Source organism: Mangifera indica, unplaced genomic scaffold (genome assembly GCF_011075055.1).
Source record: "Mangifera indica cultivar Alphonso unplaced genomic scaffold, CATAS_Mindica_2.1 Un_0038, whole genome shotgun sequence".
Lineage (NCBI taxonomy): Eukaryota > Viridiplantae > Streptophyta > Magnoliopsida > Sapindales > Anacardiaceae > Mangifera > Mangifera indica.
In genome coordinates this window covers 92,671-111,934 of record NW_025401130.1, presented here as the reverse complement: position 1 = coordinate 111,934, position 19,264 = coordinate 92,671, and the positions used below count along the sequence as shown (strand labels likewise).

The 19,264-nt window shown below is 30.6% G+C and overlaps 3 protein-coding genes across 5 annotated transcripts; 2 read left to right on the top strand and 1 right to left on the bottom strand.

Moving 5' to 3' along the window:
• The first annotated feature begins 2,496 nt into the window (after window positions 1–2,496).
• LOC123206477 (lipid droplet phospholipase 1-like) lies at window positions 2,497–6,520 on the top strand. 3 transcript variants are annotated; one of them, XM_044623705.1, is made up of 12 exons: window positions 2,497–2,619; window positions 2,697–2,951; window positions 3,119–3,186; window positions 3,592–3,662; window positions 3,794–4,036; window positions 4,320–4,483; window positions 4,565–4,620; window positions 4,719–4,771; window positions 4,865–4,976; window positions 5,682–5,779; window positions 6,043–6,170; window positions 6,253–6,520. In XM_044623705.1, exons 2-11 carry the CDS (start codon window positions 2,815–2,817, stop codon window positions 6,112–6,114), a joined length of 1,074 nt encoding a protein of 357 aa, XP_044479640.1. In that variant the 5' UTR covers window positions 2,497–2,619; window positions 2,697–2,814; the 3' UTR covers window positions 6,115–6,170; window positions 6,253–6,520. The 3 variants fall into 3 exon arrangements, with proteins under 3 accessions (XP_044479640.1, XP_044479641.1, XP_044479639.1); XM_044623704.1 differs by having other exon boundaries at window positions 2,560–2,951; XM_044623706.1 differs by lacking the exon at window positions 6,043–6,170 and having other exon boundaries at window positions 2,554–2,951.
• Window positions 6,521–11,100: 4,580 nt separating this feature from the next.
• Window positions 11,101–13,736, top strand: LOC123206487 (ATP-dependent 6-phosphofructokinase 4, chloroplastic-like). Its single transcript, XM_044623713.1, has 4 exons — window positions 11,101–11,206; window positions 12,083–12,237; window positions 12,413–12,566; window positions 13,651–13,736. The coding sequence occupies exons 1-4, from the start codon at window positions 11,101–11,103 to the stop codon at window positions 13,734–13,736; spliced, it is 501 nt and encodes a 166-aa protein (XP_044479648.1).
• A 1,621-nt stretch (window positions 13,737–15,357) lies between these two features.
• LOC123206483 (ethylene-responsive transcription factor ERF106-like) lies at window positions 15,358–16,176 on the bottom strand. The gene has a single exon (XM_044623710.1). The coding sequence runs from the start codon at window positions 16,083–16,085 to the stop codon at window positions 15,522–15,524; it is 564 nt and encodes a 187-aa protein (XP_044479645.1). The 5' UTR covers window positions 16,086–16,176; the 3' UTR covers window positions 15,358–15,521.
• Between the last annotated feature and the right edge of the window lie 3,088 nt (window positions 16,177–19,264).

The window sequence follows — 19,264 nt, the reverse complement described above, 5'->3', positions numbered from 1 at the left end:
GACCAAAATATCTTCGGGTTTATCTATGAGTGTTATAGGTTGTGGGTTATATGGTCAGTTAAAGGGTGAGCATAAGGGCATATTGGTCATTTCATTATATTTGTTTGACTTATTTATTTATAAGATTTTATGAGACAATGTATCACTATGATTTGTTATATTATGCAAGCCATCTTTTCATATTTTCATTTTTATGAAAGTTTATCTACGTAGAATTTTGGTAATTTTACATAATATTTTAATTTTGCACAAAATTTGGCGAGTGTATCATGCATGTTAAGTCAAGTGAATGTTGCACTTCTCTCTAGAGGGTAACACTTTTAGAGAGGGGTATTATAACTACGTTAGTGAAAATTAGAATTTAAGAAAACTCGAATAAGTTTGCTTTAAGTGTGTGAGACTGTTTAAAGAGATGAATCACAAAAAGGAAAATAACTAAAGTTTTTATGTGATTCAACCCAATGATCGAAACGCCTATGTCCATGGAGTTCTCACTGGTTTGAACGTATTATAAGAGTATGTTTAGAGGGAAAAGTAAATTTGAAATTCCTCTAATTTGTGGCCTTAACCCATGATTTGAATTTAAATAGATGAAATTATACCTATATTAACAACATTTTTTTTATGAGGAAGTTAACATCTTGTTGTATGACCGTTATAAAAATATTGTGTCATAGAATCCTGTTAAACATTTTCTTTGATTATCCCAAAAAACCATTAGCTTCATAAAACTATATATTTATTATCGTTTGGTCATTAATCGTTTATCATGATGTTTGAATCTCAAATCTATTATAAACTTTGAGTTGAAAAGTTACTTAGTCATTGTTTACTAGCTGGTATATCTAACTATACTTATAAGGTTAACCTTGGAACACCCAATTTAATTGTATAACAAATGTTTTAATATAGTAGCGATATTAGGTATAATATACATAAATGCAATGGTTCTTTTTTTAAATTGAGTTTGATTTGAAATTTTTGGAGACCTACCAAGAGGTACGGTTCCGAAGGCATCCGAACCTGTAGTGTGTTTGCCATCCTTATCTATGTAAAAAGACTAGACAGATTTGAAAGAATACGTTATAGTGGGCAATTAAGAGAGAAGTTGGGGGTTGGTGGTTGGCTGAAGTTGGACTTACCCTTCAACGTCTTGTGAGGATGTTAAGTGACGGGCTAAACCCCAACCCATCAATGAGTCCTTCCATCATCAATGGTAGGGCCTCAATTCATTTGGATAACGCCAGTAGCTGATTCCAATAATATTTGGTATTAATAATTCACAACTTTGCCTGTTTTTAGCCCTACTTATTTGCCTCTCTTCTTGTCCTTTTCCCGACATAAGATTATAAGAATATATAGCTAATCATAGTTATCAATATTTTTCATTCAAATTTGTTAAATGGATATATACGAGATATAATGATCGAATTTATAATTATTATATTAAATAAATTAAAATTTTACAAATGTGATAGACAACAAAAAACTGAATATAATTATATCTGATCTAAGGTGGATTATTTTATTTTATTTATTCTATTAGCTAAAATAATATATAAGTAGAATATAATTTTAAATCTCATATAATATAAAGGCCAAAGGATTATTTTCCACTCAAGAAATCCCAAACTTTCACACTAACTTTTAAAAATACAATCAAATTTTTACTAAAAATTTTAGTTAAGGTTAGAGGTAAAATCTTATATATTAAAAAATTAAAGTTTTATCACATTTTTCTCTCCTATAATTAAAAACTTACATTTTCCCTTCAATCCAAAGTTTACAAAGTGAAAAAAACCTGCCTAAGGTTTGTTCCTCTTCTTCGAACGACAATTTCTTTTTCCCCGATCGTCGGTCATCCTCTCTTCTCTCTTTATCTCTCCTCTAGTCTCTCTCCCTTGCCTCTCTGACCCTTTTCAATGGGATAAGAAGACGAACAGTCTTCGTCTACGATGAAGATACGTCGTCTTTGTCTCTTTAACAAATACTTCATTTGTCTTCATTTGAGACAAAGATGATTTTATCTTCATCTTTAGTCGAAGATGACTGGAGATGCAAGGGAGAGAGACTGTAGGAGAGATAAAGGGGAAAGGGAGGATAACTGATGGTTAGGGAAGGAAAAATCGATATTGAAAGAAGAGAAACAAAACCTAGGGGGTTTTTGTCACTTTTTAAACTTTAGGTTAGAAGAAAATATAAATTTTTAAATATAGGTAAGGAAAATGTGATAAACTTTAATTTTTTAGTAAATGATTGTTTCACCCCAAACCTTAATTGAAAATTTTAACATAAATTTGGTTATGGGTAGATGTTTGGATTTTTAAAAATTGAAGGGTTGTAAAGGGATTTCACTATACCTTGGGTTGGACATAGTTTTTTGGCCTAATATAAATTATCTTTCTTTTACTTCTTAATTAATTAATAAAGTCGGTCAAATAAAAATGAAAAACATTTTATTCTACACCAGTGACGATTTTCTCTACGTGGCGACATTTCAGCGATCACCACTGCACTGTGGCTAATTTTTTCACTAATCGTACCCGGGCCCTCGCTGCGTTTTTTTTTTTTTTTCGCTTTTTTATTGGTTCCCCTTTTCATGGCTTCGTTCGCTCTAAGGTTTCTCTTTGTTATTGTCTCTTAAACAACTCTCTTGCTCCAATTGTCTGTTACTATTGTCTTTCATTTTCTTGCAGATTCCTTCCCCATTTTCCCGAGATTCTTGACCAAGCCCAAACGCCTTTGATTCGATCTTCATTTGTCGGTTATTTTTAATCTAATGCGTCATTTAATAGCGATAAAACTAGAGTAACTATGAAAAACGGAACGGTAGAGAACGGAGTTTGCTCAAAGGAATCGGTGGACGGAAGCCACGATGTGTGGAGTTGTAAAGACTCTGATTCTTCTTCTGCCGATCATCTTGTTGTTATGGTCCATGGAATTCTCGGAAGGTCTGACTTTTTGTTCTTATTAATTTCAATTTTCCGTCTCTATTGGTAGATTATGATTCAGTTTAAATTTGATTATTTTACTCAAATTTCTTGTTTTTGGAATTGTATGTATCAATTAAATGCTGGTATTTCCCTTTTTGAATGGTGAATTTTTGTTGATTGTGCAGTGCTACTGATTGGAAATTTGGAGCGGAGCAGTTTGTTAAAAGGCTACCTGATAAAGCGTTTGTTCACTGTAAGGAGGATTCCTCATTGTATTATTTTTTTCTAAACTTCTTTCACATTTTTGCTTATGTAATACATTTGCAGGTATTGTTATTGCTGGTGTTAATTATCATTCTCGTAATAAAATACAAAGAAAAGATTTTGGGTTGATTAGAATTGGCATGATTTGCACTTAAATATGATTAACATTGTTTCCATGAAATTATTGTTTTTGTTACTTGTCCGTTATTTTACTTGGGAAGTGGGTGTAAAATCAGTGGGTGAATTCAAGTGGATTTTCAACTACGAAATGTTTCCATTTCTTCTGTCCTTTGTCAATTAATGTCTAAGCTGTTTCATGCCTGAGTGGGCATGTGTAAACTAGTGCAAAATGGGTATTTGAGCTTTAATTATATTTGGTGGACTTGTTCTGCAGGCAGTGAACGAAATATGTCTAAACTAACTTTAGATGGGGTGGATGTAATGGGTCAGCGTTTAGCACAAGAGGTCGGTATCTTGTTAATGTTATGGATGGACATAGATTAATGATGCTATTGATGTGCTAAAATCTCTCAGATCTGTTCAATTTCCACCAATTACATATTCTGTTTGTAGTTAAATGATTGCTTGGATAACAGGTCCTTGAAGTAATACAAAGAAAGCCAAATTTGTGTAAAATCTCCTTTGTTGCTCATTCTGTTGGAGGTTTAGTAGCCAGATATGCAATTGGTAGACTATATAAACCTCCTAGTATTGAAAATGTTGGTAACCCATCAGCTGATACAAGTGAAAAGAATTCATGTGGTACAATAGGTGGTCTGGAGGCTATGAACTTCATCACTGTTGCTACCCCACATCTTGGTTCTAGGGGTAAAAAGCAGGTATTTTTTGAATTTACTCTTTCCAGATTTCTTTTTATTAAGAAATTGTGAATTTCATGAGCATCCATCCTCCATTTATAGAACAAACAGGCTATGCATGTGGAATTTATTGTTAAATAGTTGCTTCTTGGCCTAACTATAGAGACTTTCCCTATCCATCAATTGTTCTTTGCCATTCCAAATTCTTCTTTAAGTTATTTATAAATTATCTTTTGTTGGGCATATCTTTATAAAATCAAATTGCTTTGTTAGTTGATGTGAAAAACTTGGTATCTTATTCCAGGTACCTTTTCTCTTTGGTGTAACTGCCTTTGAGAAAGTTGCAAATGCTGTTATTCATTTGATATTTAGGAGAACAGGTCGGCATCTTTTTCTCAATGATACTGATGAGGGAAAACCTCCATTGCTGAGAATCATGATAGAAGGTCATGGTGAAAATTGTTTCATGTATGATACACTTCTGTAACTTTTGGATGCGTTGCTTTATATTTACAGCATTTTTTTAATAATAAACCTCTTTTTATGCAGGTCTGCACTGCATGCTTTCAAAAGACGGGTGGCTTATTCAAATGTGGGCTATGACCGTATCCTTTTTTTTATGATTTATGTAGCTCTATAGTTGTTTACTTCAATTTTTTGTTAAACTTTGTCATTTTGTTCTCCATTACAAATTTCAATATAGATATTGTCGGATGGAGGACATCGTCGATAAGACGTAATAGTGAATTGCCAAAGGTATCATTATCAATTTTAATTTGTTAGTTTAGTTCCATTTCTTCTTAACTTTTTGTTTAGAGTATAACAAGCAAAATGCGTTTTGGTGAATAGTGGGAAGATTCGCTTGATGAGAAATATCCGCATATTGTACATGAAGAATATTGCAAGGCATGCGATGCAGAGCCTAACTCTGTGGAAGATGCTGGTCCTGATAGGCTAGAGGGTTTGTAACTTACAAACTTTTGAGCTACAGTTTTGGCACTTTAGTTTGATTTTGTTGATGACTTTGTCATTTGAAGTCACCTGCTTGCTTAATGATTCTTAACATGTACATACGTTCTGCTTGCTTAATGAATAAGAGCATATACATACAATTTGAGGTCAGTTTTTGCATGCCTTTTACAAGTTGTGAATCAGTAGACAAACTACTTTGAATGACAAAATTACGTCATATTTGACATTTTCACGGTGCATAAATGTTGCATGACAGAGTTAATCTCAAATATGGAAAAACTGAATTGATACCATGGTCTACAACGAGTGTGTTATAATTGTGTAAAAAATGTGGCATCATTCATCAGGGCCTTGTTTATTTACATGTAGTATTTTTATTCCACGTGGCATTACCATTCTGTTTCATTTAGTTGACCATTATCAATGTCATAATTTTTTGCTTGCTATGTTAGAATAGGGGGACATTTGTCTGTACCTTATAGGTTAGGTTTTATTATATAAAGGGGTAGTTGGGAGGGGAAGAAGAATTAAGAATAATGTTATGGGATCCTAGGACTTTATTGTTCATGGATGATGTTGAGATGTTACTCTCTGTTATTTGAGCTATTGAATTATTTCAGAACAATTGTGTTATATGTTTTGATTTAGTGTATCTTTCATTTAATAAGGATATTTGTTGGACCATATTGTGCAGAGGAACTGGTAACAGGCCTATCTCGTGTTTCATGGGAAAAAGTAGATGTTAGCTTTCACAGCAGCAGGCAGAGGTTTGCTGCTCACAGTCTTATACAGGTATTTCACATTCATACATGCATGGTGCAGACATGTGTGGACACACGTGCTCTGAGACGCTCAACAGATATATGTTGTATGCAATGTGGGTTTTGTGATTTATTATTTCTAGTTCAATATGCAGAATTTGCTCTTTTTTATGTTTTGAGTGCTGATTTAAAGGAATACCTTACTAGGTGATAAAGAATTAAAAAAAAAGAAGAATCAGAAAGCTTAAATTTTCTGTTTTGAAGGGGCAAATTCCAACACTGATTATTTTACAGGTCAAAGACGAAGTCTTACATATTGAAGGTGCAGATGTGATACATCATATGATTGATCATTTTCTTACTTAGAAGTCATTTACTCTTAGAACTAACACATATAAGCCACTGGTATAAGGCTCGCATAGGTAAGCACAATGAATATTGCTAGAGAAATGCACTTTCCGAACTAAAACTGTTAGATTGTTTCTGAAATTTTTGTAGTTTCAGGTGAATGTGTCCCGGATCAAAGAAAGGACCGATTGCATGGTATGCAACTAAATTCAGTCACAAGGAATTTTGTTAATTCCTGATCTATTGTTCTGTATATCTGTACAATATTTGTTCATAAATGCAGACAATCCAAGTAGTATTTGTATCACTTATTCCATTCATACATGTGATGATTTATTTATATATATGTATGACATAACATATACTAGTATACATTGATGTTGCCGTGTCTGATTAATTTTAGGAGGGGCTGGTTATTGAGTCAGTTACAAGTTCTACACCCTTAATTTACAGAGCTCAGGAGTGTCTGATTATAATCCAATGTACATTCGAACTCATTATATTTTAGGCCGGATGAGTATTTTGCACTCGAACTTAGATAAAATGATATTTTCGTTTTTAAGTTTGAAAAATCTATTTATCATCTTGGTTATTGGAAGGATAGAAAAATCATTTTGGCCGAAGCTCTTTAATTTCTTTTTAAAACCATTGTCTGACCACTTTTGTCTTTGACATTGTCATCGTATCCAACACCACCATTGTTTCACCACGGAAGCTCTTTCTTCTTTGAGCACAGCCCACCTTTACCATCTCTGCCACTAGGGCTGGATTCGAGCCGAGCCGAGCTCGGCTAGCAGCCAGCTCGGGCTTGGCTTGGTTTATTTATGGGCGGCTCGAGTTCGGCTCGAATTCGATTCGGTTTGAGTTCGGCTCATTTTCGGTTTGGCTCGGTTCGGTTTTTATTATCAAAACGATATCGTTTTTAATATATATGGATCAAAACGACGTCGTTTTGTATAAAAAATTTTAAAAAAAAATCTACCGAGCCAATCCGAGACAGCTTCAGCTCGGCTCGAGCTTGATCGAGCCGAGCAGAGCCGGCTCGTTTCGGGCTCGAGCTGGTTTGGCTCGAGTCCAGCCCTATCTGCCACTGCCACTGGTTACTGTTAATCAAGTTTTAAAATTTTCTTATCACATGCGGTACTTTACATGGTTTTCAAATTTTTTTACCATTTATTTGTAATTTTTTAACTTTTGATAAATTCTTCAATTTTCTTAAAGATTGAAATGTAATTTTGTTAATGTGTTTTTCAATATAATCTATATGTTTTTATGTTTATTTTATATTTAGTGCATATTTGACTTATTTTATAAATTTTGTATTATACAATATAATGTTTTAAATATTTCTTAAAACTATATTGTATTATTATATTTTACAATAATAACTTACACGTTTCCATACATACAAAGACTTCATACATATATATAAATTAAAAAAAATACATTCTTGTACAACATTTTTATGTTTAATACAATATATATATATATATATATATATATACACACACATATTGAAACACGGATTACAGTTTGATATAATTTAAAAATTATATTCTAAACTAACTAATTTTGAAAAAAAATAATTGTTTTTTAATTTGAATTAAACCAATCTAAGGTATAAATTTCAAACGATTCAATTTAGTTTTATAGTTTCGCCATAAAACTAATTGTTGGTAGTTTCATGATGGGACTAATTAATAAATATGGAAATGGTCAAAAAAGAGTATTGAAATTATATAGATATAATACAGTAAATGATTAAAAATATATTTATAAAAAAAATTAATAAAATTTGAAAAAAAATGAAATGTGTATATATAAGTTTAATATGATACATCATCAATATTATGTTTTTAAAAATACGACAATATTAAACATAATTTTAACATTTTTTATAAATTTTTTTGTTAACAATTCAAATGTAAAATATTTAATTAACTATTAAATCTAATATAACATAATATATAATTAAGATTCAAACATCATAAACAATTGTTACTAGAGATTAGAGATTTGGATGATAAAAAATTAGATTTTTTGTTTTATATAGTTATAATATTATGATAATTAATTGAAAATATGAAAAATATTTTTATATTTTAAAAAATTCATTAAAAATAGAAAATATAAAAAAGGATAAAAATACGTATTTAATACGAGAAATATATAAAAAAATATATTTAATATGTTGTTAGTTAAAAAATCCAAAATGACATGGGTAATCACCCCTAAACATTCATGTATATTTTTACAATACTAAAATCTGAATAGTAGAAAATGTTTGTTTTTAAATATAAGTTAGGGAAATTATTTTATTAACTTTAAATTTAGGGGGGAACTTGAAATTCTGGAAGGTACCGTTGCATGTCAAAATTTAAAGCGACAGCGCAGCTGCGTAGTCCTCCTTTTCGGCAGGATCCCACCGAGCCGGACCGCCCTTTTAGGGGTGTAACGTAAGTCAAATTTTTGATTCAGTGACGTGATCGATCCCACCGCCATATTGTCTTGCCGCCGAGGAGCTCTCCTACTTTGATGCCCTCCTCTTTACGACCAACCCACCCCTTGGGGGCGGCAGGAAAGTTGAAAGTCTATAGCTTGTTTGTTTCTTTTGACATGAAATCGCAATTGCATTTGCATTTGCCGATGATCAATCTCATTTTGCCACTTCATTTCTCTAGTTCTGTTTACGATTCTATCCTTCCAACTTTATCTTAAGCGTTTTGTATTATCTTCTTCTTTTTTCATATCTTTCGAATTTGAATTTATTATTCTTGGCTTTCTGTCTCTCCGTCTGCATTTCTATTCAACTCCAACAACAACAACTCCTATTTCGATTCAATTAACTTCCAAATTAAGCCGTTGCCTTCGCGCCAAAATCGTCCAATCAGATGTCAGCTTTTCGATCAAACGGCCATTAATGTTCGTTCTCGAGGATCTTCCTCACTTGACTAATTTTCTCTCCGACTTACCCGTAATTCCTCTTCTTTTTTATTTTTTTTAATTGTTCAATTTTCAGGTTTAATTGTTTAGTCAGATAGTTTTTGTTGTGGGAATGCGCATATAATTAGTGTAATTGCATTTTACAATAATGAGCAGTGATTTTCAATTGCAAACTGAGTCATAGTTTGAAGTAAATTTTGAGGAAATGGGTTCGAAATAGACCTGAAATTGGGATGCCTGATTCTGTCAAATTCAAAAGCAGTTAATAAAAAGCAGTTTTGTTTTTAGAAGCAGGATTTGAAAGACACAGCTTCTCTCTCTCTCTCTCTATATATATATATATATATATACACACACACACACATATATATGGTAATATTTAGCTGAAGGATTTTTACAACTTCTGTTATCAGAAAATGATTGCTATACCGGAATTGTTCTTAGATTTTAAAAGATAAAAATTCGAATTCTCATTTTTTAAAACTTGAACAAGATGGTTCGGTTGTATGCAGTGCACCCTGTGTATTGTTGCAGTTTAAGTTGAAAGAGTGAATGGGAGGATTAGAATTTAAGGCCATGGAATGGTGAGAAAAAATTCACAAGCTCATCCGTTGCATTGAGTTATGACTTACATTTGGTCTAGAAATCCTCCTTTGAAAAATTATTAGTGAGCAAGCTCTTACTCTCTTGTTGGGGTTTGATATTTAGGTGGTTCTTTTGTCTTTTGAACTACTTGATTATTATGTAACACAGCCATGCTTGCCCCTTTCTTTCAGTCATACCCTAACCCACTGCAACAGAGCCAAGCATATGCTATTGTCAAGTACGGCATTTCAATTTTTCCTGAAGTTCTATTTTGAGCTTGTGAATACTGATTAAGCCAAGTATTTGTGGACTTATCTTCCTAGTTTCCTCCTGCTTTCGAGAATCATAGTTCTGGTCATTGATTCATTTTGGATATATTCTTCTGTTTTTGTTGGAAACGTTTGTTAGCCTTGAAGATGTGGCCGCCCAAAGAGGAAGTAGAAATTGACCTTTTTTTCCTTTCTGATTATCAAGGGATGAAAATTTAGATAGATATCATGTTAACATTAGAAAGTAGAATGGGATATGGGATAGTTCCATTTCTGTGATCCTAATCCATTTGCTTCATTTTTAGTCAATTTGATGTTTGGACTACTTAATATGTGGTGGTAATAAGTTTAATTAGTTCCTGAGAGAGCTTGTGTTTAGCATTTAATTATCGTTATTATAGTAAGAACCTTTTATAATTCATTGTGTTGTTTGTATTTGATTCCGAAAATTTCTTTCTGAAAGTAAATTGAGATTTTCTTGGAAAATAAATAATTTATAAATTGGGGCTCTTGAGGAGTCATAATCTTTGCTAGTGTTCTTTCTGTATCAGTCATTTTCGGAAGATGGGAAAATTTGGGTTGTAATTATAGTGCAAAAATTCATGTTGTGATGTGGTAAGACTTTGTATGAGCTAGTGTGCTTTGTATGCAACTTTGGCTGGTCAAGCTGTGGTAATACTTTTACTTCCATGCCTTAAAAAACGTGATCACCTTCTTATGACCTTAAATATTCCTGGATCAAATTTGGGGTGTAATTATAGTGCCAAAATTCATGTTGTGATGAAATGTAAGCTCTTGCTTTCTATGAAATCTATCTCAAAATATGCTCCACTTCTATATATTCTACTTTAGAAAGTCATGCCAAACAAGACCTAAGTAGAAATATCGAAGATGATAAAATGAATTTAATCTTTGTATTGACTATTATAGTGTTTAAGGTTGATGGCTTATTTTTCCTCTATGACATTTTGTGTGTAATAGTTTGTTGTTTGTGCAAATAAAAGAGTAAACATGAGATTAAAATACATTTGTATGGTGTAATAATATTTCATGTATCAGTATGATAATAATGCTTTTACTTTTTGATAATAAATTTGTACTTGATTGTTACATGATTGTTGCTTGATCCCAGAATCTCTATTTTATCTGGAAGGCCAGGATGGACTTTTTGAATTTGTTGTAACAGCAGCTGAGAGAAAATGCGCATATGGTGATTGTGGTAGCAGAAGGAGCAGGACAAGAGTCTGTTGCCCTAGGCAAACTTGCAGCTGATGAGAATGATGCATCAGGAAACAGATTACTCCTGGACATTGGTCTCTGATTGTCTCAAAAGTTTAAGGTGAGAATCTTTTCCTAGGCTCTTAATGAGATCATATCATTGGATAGAGTCTGATTAATTGAACAATAATTTACCATTTATGATTTTTGCAAAAGGAATTTTGGCCATGAAATGGGAGTTGCAAATGCCAGATTTGACTAGACTATCCTAAGATTCTTTGTGTAAGCATTTTTCTAGATTTGATTCTAGTAGAGATTTACTAGCATTATATCATTACTGTTCCAAAAGGAAAGCATAAATGGATACAAACTACAATAAAAATAGTCAAGGAAAACTGGATTGATTCTGTGATATGAAATGTTTACTAGACCAACAACCTTATGATGAATCATCACTAAGAGAGTTAAATTTAAGCAATATTTATTGGTTTATACTTATTTTAGCCTATGTATTGCTTTTTTTTTTTCCTTTTCTCTGAGTGAGGACATCTTTCTTGTTTAATCTGAAGAATTTTTTTCTAGCAGTTTCATTTGGGCTTTTTTTTTTTTTTTAAAAGATCTTTGTAGCATAATTATGCTTCATGTCACAGGCTCAATTCACTAATATTCAGAAGATGACAATAAATATGAAATACATAGGTATATTTTTGAGATGTTTTTTATTATTTTATAGTTTCTATTTTCTGACGCACTTGAGTTTTCTTATACTAGCATTCAATATATCAAGTTAGTAATGACATGGAAATGTCAAATATTGCTTTTGTTAACTTTAAGGATTCTGTTTTATGGAAGCTCTGGGAGAAACATGAATGATGTGGATAAAGAAAAAGTTGTGAACAATTTCCCAGCTTTGGCAGAAACGTTCTCTTCTGTTGAAAGTCTGCATCTCTTTTATAAACCATTTTTCGCAGATCCAACATACATGTTACAAGCTATTCCCAGTAATGCGGCAGACAACATCTACTGCAGCCACCTTGCCCATGGTGCTGTGCATGGGGCCATGGCTGGGTTTACAGTCTTCACAGTTGGACCTGTAAACAACAGACATGCTTATATTCCAATTTCCGTAAGAACCGCTTCTCTTTTGTCAGTGTTTATGGATAATATAAAATTTTGTGTATTGTAACTCAATGATTTACCTGCTTGCGGTACTTAATTGTGTGTATCAAATTTTCACTTTTGTGATACATTGCTACAGTCAAATTTCTCAGTAATTTTGAATGGCATGATGCTTTTTGCAGCGTGTTACCCAGGCACAAAACACAGTTAAGTTGACAGATAGTATGTGGGTTAGGCTTCTTGCATCACCGAATCAACTTACTTTCTTGCATAGCAGTGATAACTCACAAGACAGAATTGATAATGAGGGTGATAAAGCGATTGAAAACCTAGTTAGTAAATACGTGTATTATTCACATTTTTATATTATTCGTATATTAAACATATTTAAAAGAATTTTTAAACTTAAAACGTATTAAATAGATATTTTATATTATTCTTATATTTTACGTTTGTGTGTTTTTTTTTTTAATTTTTAGTTAAACTTAAAATATAAAATTATCCTTTCTATTTTCAATTATTTACGAAAATGTTACTGTCGTTTAAAAAAACTCAACAATATTTTTTCTTAATTCTTAACCCTAATTTTAGGTTTTTCTCTCTTGTGGCTTATACAAAGATTCACTCTGATTTGAAGTCTAAAATTCAAGCTGATTTATTTATTTGTCTTTCCTAACTAAGTGGTATGTTACTTATTGTATAAAAAATTTTAATTATGTATTATATTATATTAGGTTTAATAGTTAATTAAATACTTTATATTTGAATTGTTATATTGATTTTCAATAAGAGATTTGTGAAAAGTACTAAAATTATTATGATATTATTGTATTTTTAAAAATATCTTATTGGTGATGTACAATATTAAATTTATATATATACATTCTACGTTTTTCCTATATGCATAAGAGCATTTTTTTTCAAACATATTTTTTATTATTTGTTGTTTTTTTTCTTTTTTTAAATTTACTAACTAGGATTGGAAATATGACGATTACTTCTGTTTAGATTTCATCCAAGTTTGGATCCAAGTAGTTCATTGACAATATGAAGATGATAATTTACCCAAAAAAACAACAGAGACGATATGAAGATGATACCCACATGGTTTCATGTCGGCTCGTATCCAAGTGGGTGGGTGAAATATTTTGCTGGTGAAGTCCCTTATTTAGAAGGTATGTCGTTTTCAAAATTGTTATTTATTAATTTAATTAAATAAATTGATATGTATTTATGTGATTAGATTTTATTTTATTTTATATATATATATATATATATATATTATAGGAATAAATTAGTAAAAAAGATTAACGTTTAGTTTTTATTATAATTCATAAAAAATACACTGTACTGGATTGTATTGGTGTTTTCTTTGTTTTGTTTTTTTGGTAAGATGTTTTATTTGTTTTTAATATGACAGGAAATGGGCTCCCTAATCTTAACCTAGAAACAGAAGAACCAACCAATCAGATTATGAATCCAATGAATATGGCTTCATCTTGTTGAGAGCTTGTGAAGAGCTTTAATGCAAGAAATGTTGTTAGTTCTCCTCACACCTATAAAGTTAGCAAGTTGCCCCCAATATCTCTCATATACAAGTGGGTATGGACCAGTTGAGGATATTGACACATTGCACATAGCAATGTAGGGAAACTAGGTGACAAAAAACTTCTGCAACTGGATCGAACAGCGGTCCCTTAATCATCCAACTTGTTCATAAAAAAATCTATCTCTTTCTATTTGATGCCTTTAGCCATAGGACAAATTTGTAAGGTCTCCATCCTCAATTGGCCTAACCATGCATGCACCTACATACTTCTATTTTTTGTGGGGTTTAGTTTGAGTGACAAAGGGGGGAAATTTTATATATAAGAACAATGATTTAAATCTCTTCTAATAATATTTCAAAATTAAATTTTTGACTCATCTGATAAGATGATTGTGAGATTGGTCATTATACTTTTTATCAATTTGATATGATCGATTTAATTTTAAAATGATAGTTTGACTCAAATAAGAGCAATGATTTAAAATATTTTTGTTATCAACCTGTAAGAGTTCATGTGAAAATTGGTGGTGTATGAAGGTCATGGGTTTCTCCAGAATCATAGAAAAATGCCCCAGTTTTAACCGCCTTTTCTTCTTGAAATTCAATGTGAAAGGCCCAGTTCCTACTGAAGTTTCCTTGAGCAAGTCTCTGCTCATATGATTGAATTCCACTATATAAAATATCTTAGCTTAGTTTTTCTACTGTTCTCAGGAACAGTTGTGAACATAAGAATTATGGACATTACATATTTAGCAAGTCAAGTCTTAACATACTAATGTCAACCCATCATAATTCACGAGTCTCCTCCGTACATTTTATCTAATTACATCGTGTTTATATTATATTAATTTAGATTTTATATTAAAAGTTTTTAATTTTAATTTGATTTAAATTAAAATTATATCAAAATTTTTTAATTTTAATTTAACTCTTTAATATGCATATTGTGTCAAAAAACTTACCTCTTTTTTTTTTTTTAATTTTAACTTAACTTTTTATATCAAAAAACTCAATTCTAACCTTATTTTTTCTGCATCATATTGTGTCAGATTAATGGGTTATATTGAAAATTGTCAGTGTTACAATAATATAACTTACCTTTTCTTCTCAACATAGTTATCAGTGTTTTATAATACACGATACGTATTCTATTTTATGATACGATATAAATAAAAAACGATATGAATCATAAGGTGTATTGTAATTAATACGATATAGTGAATGTATCACATGATACGATATATATTACTGATATGAATTGACACACTTTTTAGAAAAAAATGATAATATATTAAGAGTCTATGTGAAAAATTTTAAATTATTAAATGTACTTATAATATTTTTCAAAATGATGACATGTCAATTATATTTTTTTATTATTTTATTAATATTTTATTATTTTATTTCTTAAAAGTTATATCATATGATATTCAACATATAATACATAAAATTAAATTTTTGATACATGATACCATATATTATTCCATTACCATGTCTCTCCGTACAATATTACTGGACTTTTCCCTTCTTTCATTGGATTTTCACCTTTCGCCTATGTATCCTTAAGTATTTCGTTAATTTGATGTAAGACAGTTTAGTAAATGTTCATGTTTGAAGATCACAAGGTTTTTTAATAATCTTTTAACATAAAAATATATTTACTGACACCGCAACTCTGCAAATATAAAAGAAAATATTTATAGATGGTGGGTTTATTTAGTTGTTCTTGAGAATATCCCAAGTTAATCCTTAACTTTCTTGGATATGACTTGGGAATCCTGTAACTCCGTTTCCTTGTCTCTTTTCCTTTTCCTGCAGGTAGTTGTTGCTGGAGGGCCACCCTCTCCGGCCTCCAATGGAAAATTCAGGATTGCTTTGCGACCCCTCATTTTGAAAGCAGCACAATCATAAGCTTTTGCAGCATCAATATCAGTATCAAAAGTTCCTAGCCATACCCGGCTTCCCTTTCGAGCTGGATCCCGGATCTCCGCCGCAAATTTGCCCCATGGCCTTCTTCGGACCCCCCTGTAGTGCTTCCTCTCTTCAAGTTCTGCCATTTTTGGTCTGTACGAATCAGTTGAATCCAAACTAAGTTCCTTTGGAGACTCCAACTCCTCTATCTCAGGTTTTATCAGTAAAACAGGAGGAGATTGAGGTTCGGATTTGGGTATTGGGTATTCGGTTTCGATGGGTTGGAGAAAAGAAGTACAAGAAACACTGAAATTAGGTTCATCAATGGAGATGAGGTCTCCAAGAAGAAATTGATGAATAAATTCTAGAGAAAAGATATCTTCTGAAGTTGCCATACATTTGGTAGGAGAAAAAGGAGGTTATAAAAGGAGGGAATTGAAGGCTGCATATGCCAAGGGGGACCTCTTGAAAGTCCATTGATTAATTCCCAGAAAGCAACTCCGTATGCTAAAATCATTCATCCAATTGAAGCAATGAAACAATCCAAACTGACGATGGCCATGAAGGGGCCAACTGACGCAGTGCGTGACAAGTTGAGCATTGACTTCTGATGTATCAGGAAACAAATTGTTTCGGTTAACTACATAATTTTATGTGGTTTTAATCTTAACAAAATTATAAAAATATATAATTAAAAGCCAGATTGATTGATTTTAAATTAAAAATAAATTAATATTTAATTACGTGATAATATATTATTAATATATTAATTATATAATTGTATAATAAAAAATATGTATTTATAAGCATAAGTTTCGCTTTTACATTTTAAAACTACAAATTTTCTCAAAAGGGTAAATTATCTTATTATTTTTAATTATTTTGTATTTCTTAAATTGTAATATTACCCTAAAAGCGTATTTCAAGTAGTGTTATATCTGAACTGAGTTAGTCAAATTTGAAAGTTGCTCGACTCTACTGAATCTTTGAATCGAGTTATAGTTAAAAGGTTTGATTTGTTTTAAAACTGAATTGAACTGGAGTTAGAGAAAGTTTGATATGATTTAACTCATGAGTTGGATAGATTATTTGATTTGATTCGAATTTGATTTATGGCTCAATTCGAATTATATTAAAAAATTACTAAATAATGTCGTTTTGTCAATGAGTCACTAATTTGAATAATGAATCTAAACCACATATTTAAACTATAGATTTGAACTATAAATTTAAATTAAACTCGAATTGAATCTTTTTTTTTTGAATTGAACTGAATTACCTTTAATGTCGGTTTGATAAATTTGAGTCAAATTTAAACTGAATTATTTTTTATTCAAATTAAATTTAAATTAAGAGATATTTGAACTTGATTGAGTTCGAATTTACCACCAATTTCAAGTGTCATCTGTCAACTAGAATTGCACCTCTGCTCTGCTTATGGAAGGTTTAATTTATTATATATGTAAAAATATCATATAAGTTTTATTTTTTTTTAGAAGAAAAGACAAAATATTAAGATTTTGGGTCTACATTTAACTTTTCACAAATTATCATATTTCATTCTTAACTTACTTCTCTCGCTAAAACTCAGAGGTGTCCAGAATAGCTGTCTCCTCCATGTGGCTGCAACCTTTAAATTATGTAATGGTTTTAATTTAAAGTTGTCGTTATATTACTCAGATAATATATAATATTATATATTAAAATTTTTATTTTTTATATTATTTATTAAATATTATATTATATTATTTTTAAAAATAAAATAATAAAAAATATAATTTATACATTATTTAAAAAAAATATTATAAATACTATCAAAAAATTTAAAATTATATATATATATATATATATCTATAAATTTATCATTTTCTGTAAAAAATATATCGATCTGCATCAATAATATATCAATAAAATTATTTATACCCATTTTGGATATACAAATATGTATATATTTTTATATATGATTTTAAATATAGATAAAATAATACTCAATTATATGATAACATATATAAGTGTGTATATGTTTATATATTCAAAATAGATATATATATAGTATTACTTATAATATATATCATATCATACGATACGTCTACTATATTATATTAATTTGATTTTCTTTGCAATCATGGTTGCCCTATTTGGAGCATCCATCGTAACTATTTATCTTATTGATAACTCTTCTGGTTGGACTACAACCAACTTGATTACAAAAAATGGGCCCATGGAAGGAGTATCACGTCAGGGGATACTCTTAGTAAGTTTAATTATTTAAGTTTATAAAAATGGATGTTTAGGTGAAAAATACAATTATATCTCTGAAGTTTGGCTTCATTATTACTTGGTCTTGTCAAAATTTTTTAATAATTATCATTATTTATTGGTAAACCCTCAATAAAAAATTCAATAAGACTAAACTATTAAATAAAAATAATAATATATACATAAATAATAAATATAAATTTGAGTACAAATATATCACAATGACCTTATCATGTAGTGATATTATATTATTATTTATACTTAAGTTTTTTTTAAAACAAAAAACCCCATTTGAATTGAATCGCCATATTAGACGAAACTAATCATACTGAGAAGGATAAATCTTGAATCTAGTAATTAATCCTACAATCATTGAACATTTGATTATGATATGTTAGAGAAAACTTAAATTGATATGCTCTTATATATTGAAATTTCTTTTTTTATCACTTAAACTACTTCTTAAAGGTGTATTTAAGTTTATGCTTATTGTTTGTAGACATAATTTTATTGATTAAATAAATCAAATCTTAAGGGATGAAATTGTAATAATCTCCAAGCTTGCATTGGTTTTCAAGATACTTAGGGTGTCAATTATTGGGTTTTGTGGCAGTTCTCAATTACAATCCTCGTAGGCATGATGTGCAGGAAGCAACGGAGGTAGATTTTGCATCGTGCAATTCAAAATCTGTGATTGGTGCATAGGATTCAGGCTCTGACAAAATCACTCTCAAGGAGCGCGGCCATTTTTAATTTATTTTTTCATTTCCGGGCACCGTCCAGGCGGCCAGAAAGTTGAAATTCTGATGAGAGGAGGCTCCCCAAGGCCAACTTAAAGCTCAAATTTCATATTGGACTTACCTGCTCTATCTGTAAAAAGCCCACGAACTAATAGCAGCCCATCTGTTTAATTATTTTTGATTGGCTTCGTTTATATACACAAAATAAATATACATAATTTTATTGTATTGTATTTACTTGTAATTTCCTAGAGATGTGTTTAAAATTATTCAAAAATTGAACTAAACCAGTATCCTAATTGTAAATCGATTTGAAAATATAAGGCAACTAAAGTAGATGGTTGGATTATTGGGTTAAAATATCATGAAAACAAAAATTCTGATTCGATTTTTGGTTTATTTAAATCTCAAAACCGATGTTTTCAAATTAAATAAATAATAAAAAATTATTTTATGTTAAAGATTTACTAAATCATAATACAAAGGTCAAAAAGCATTAAATGAAAAAAGCTGCTATCATGGGTGTGGCATTAAAGGATCCCAGATTCACAATCACTGTGTGTGTGTGGCTTTCT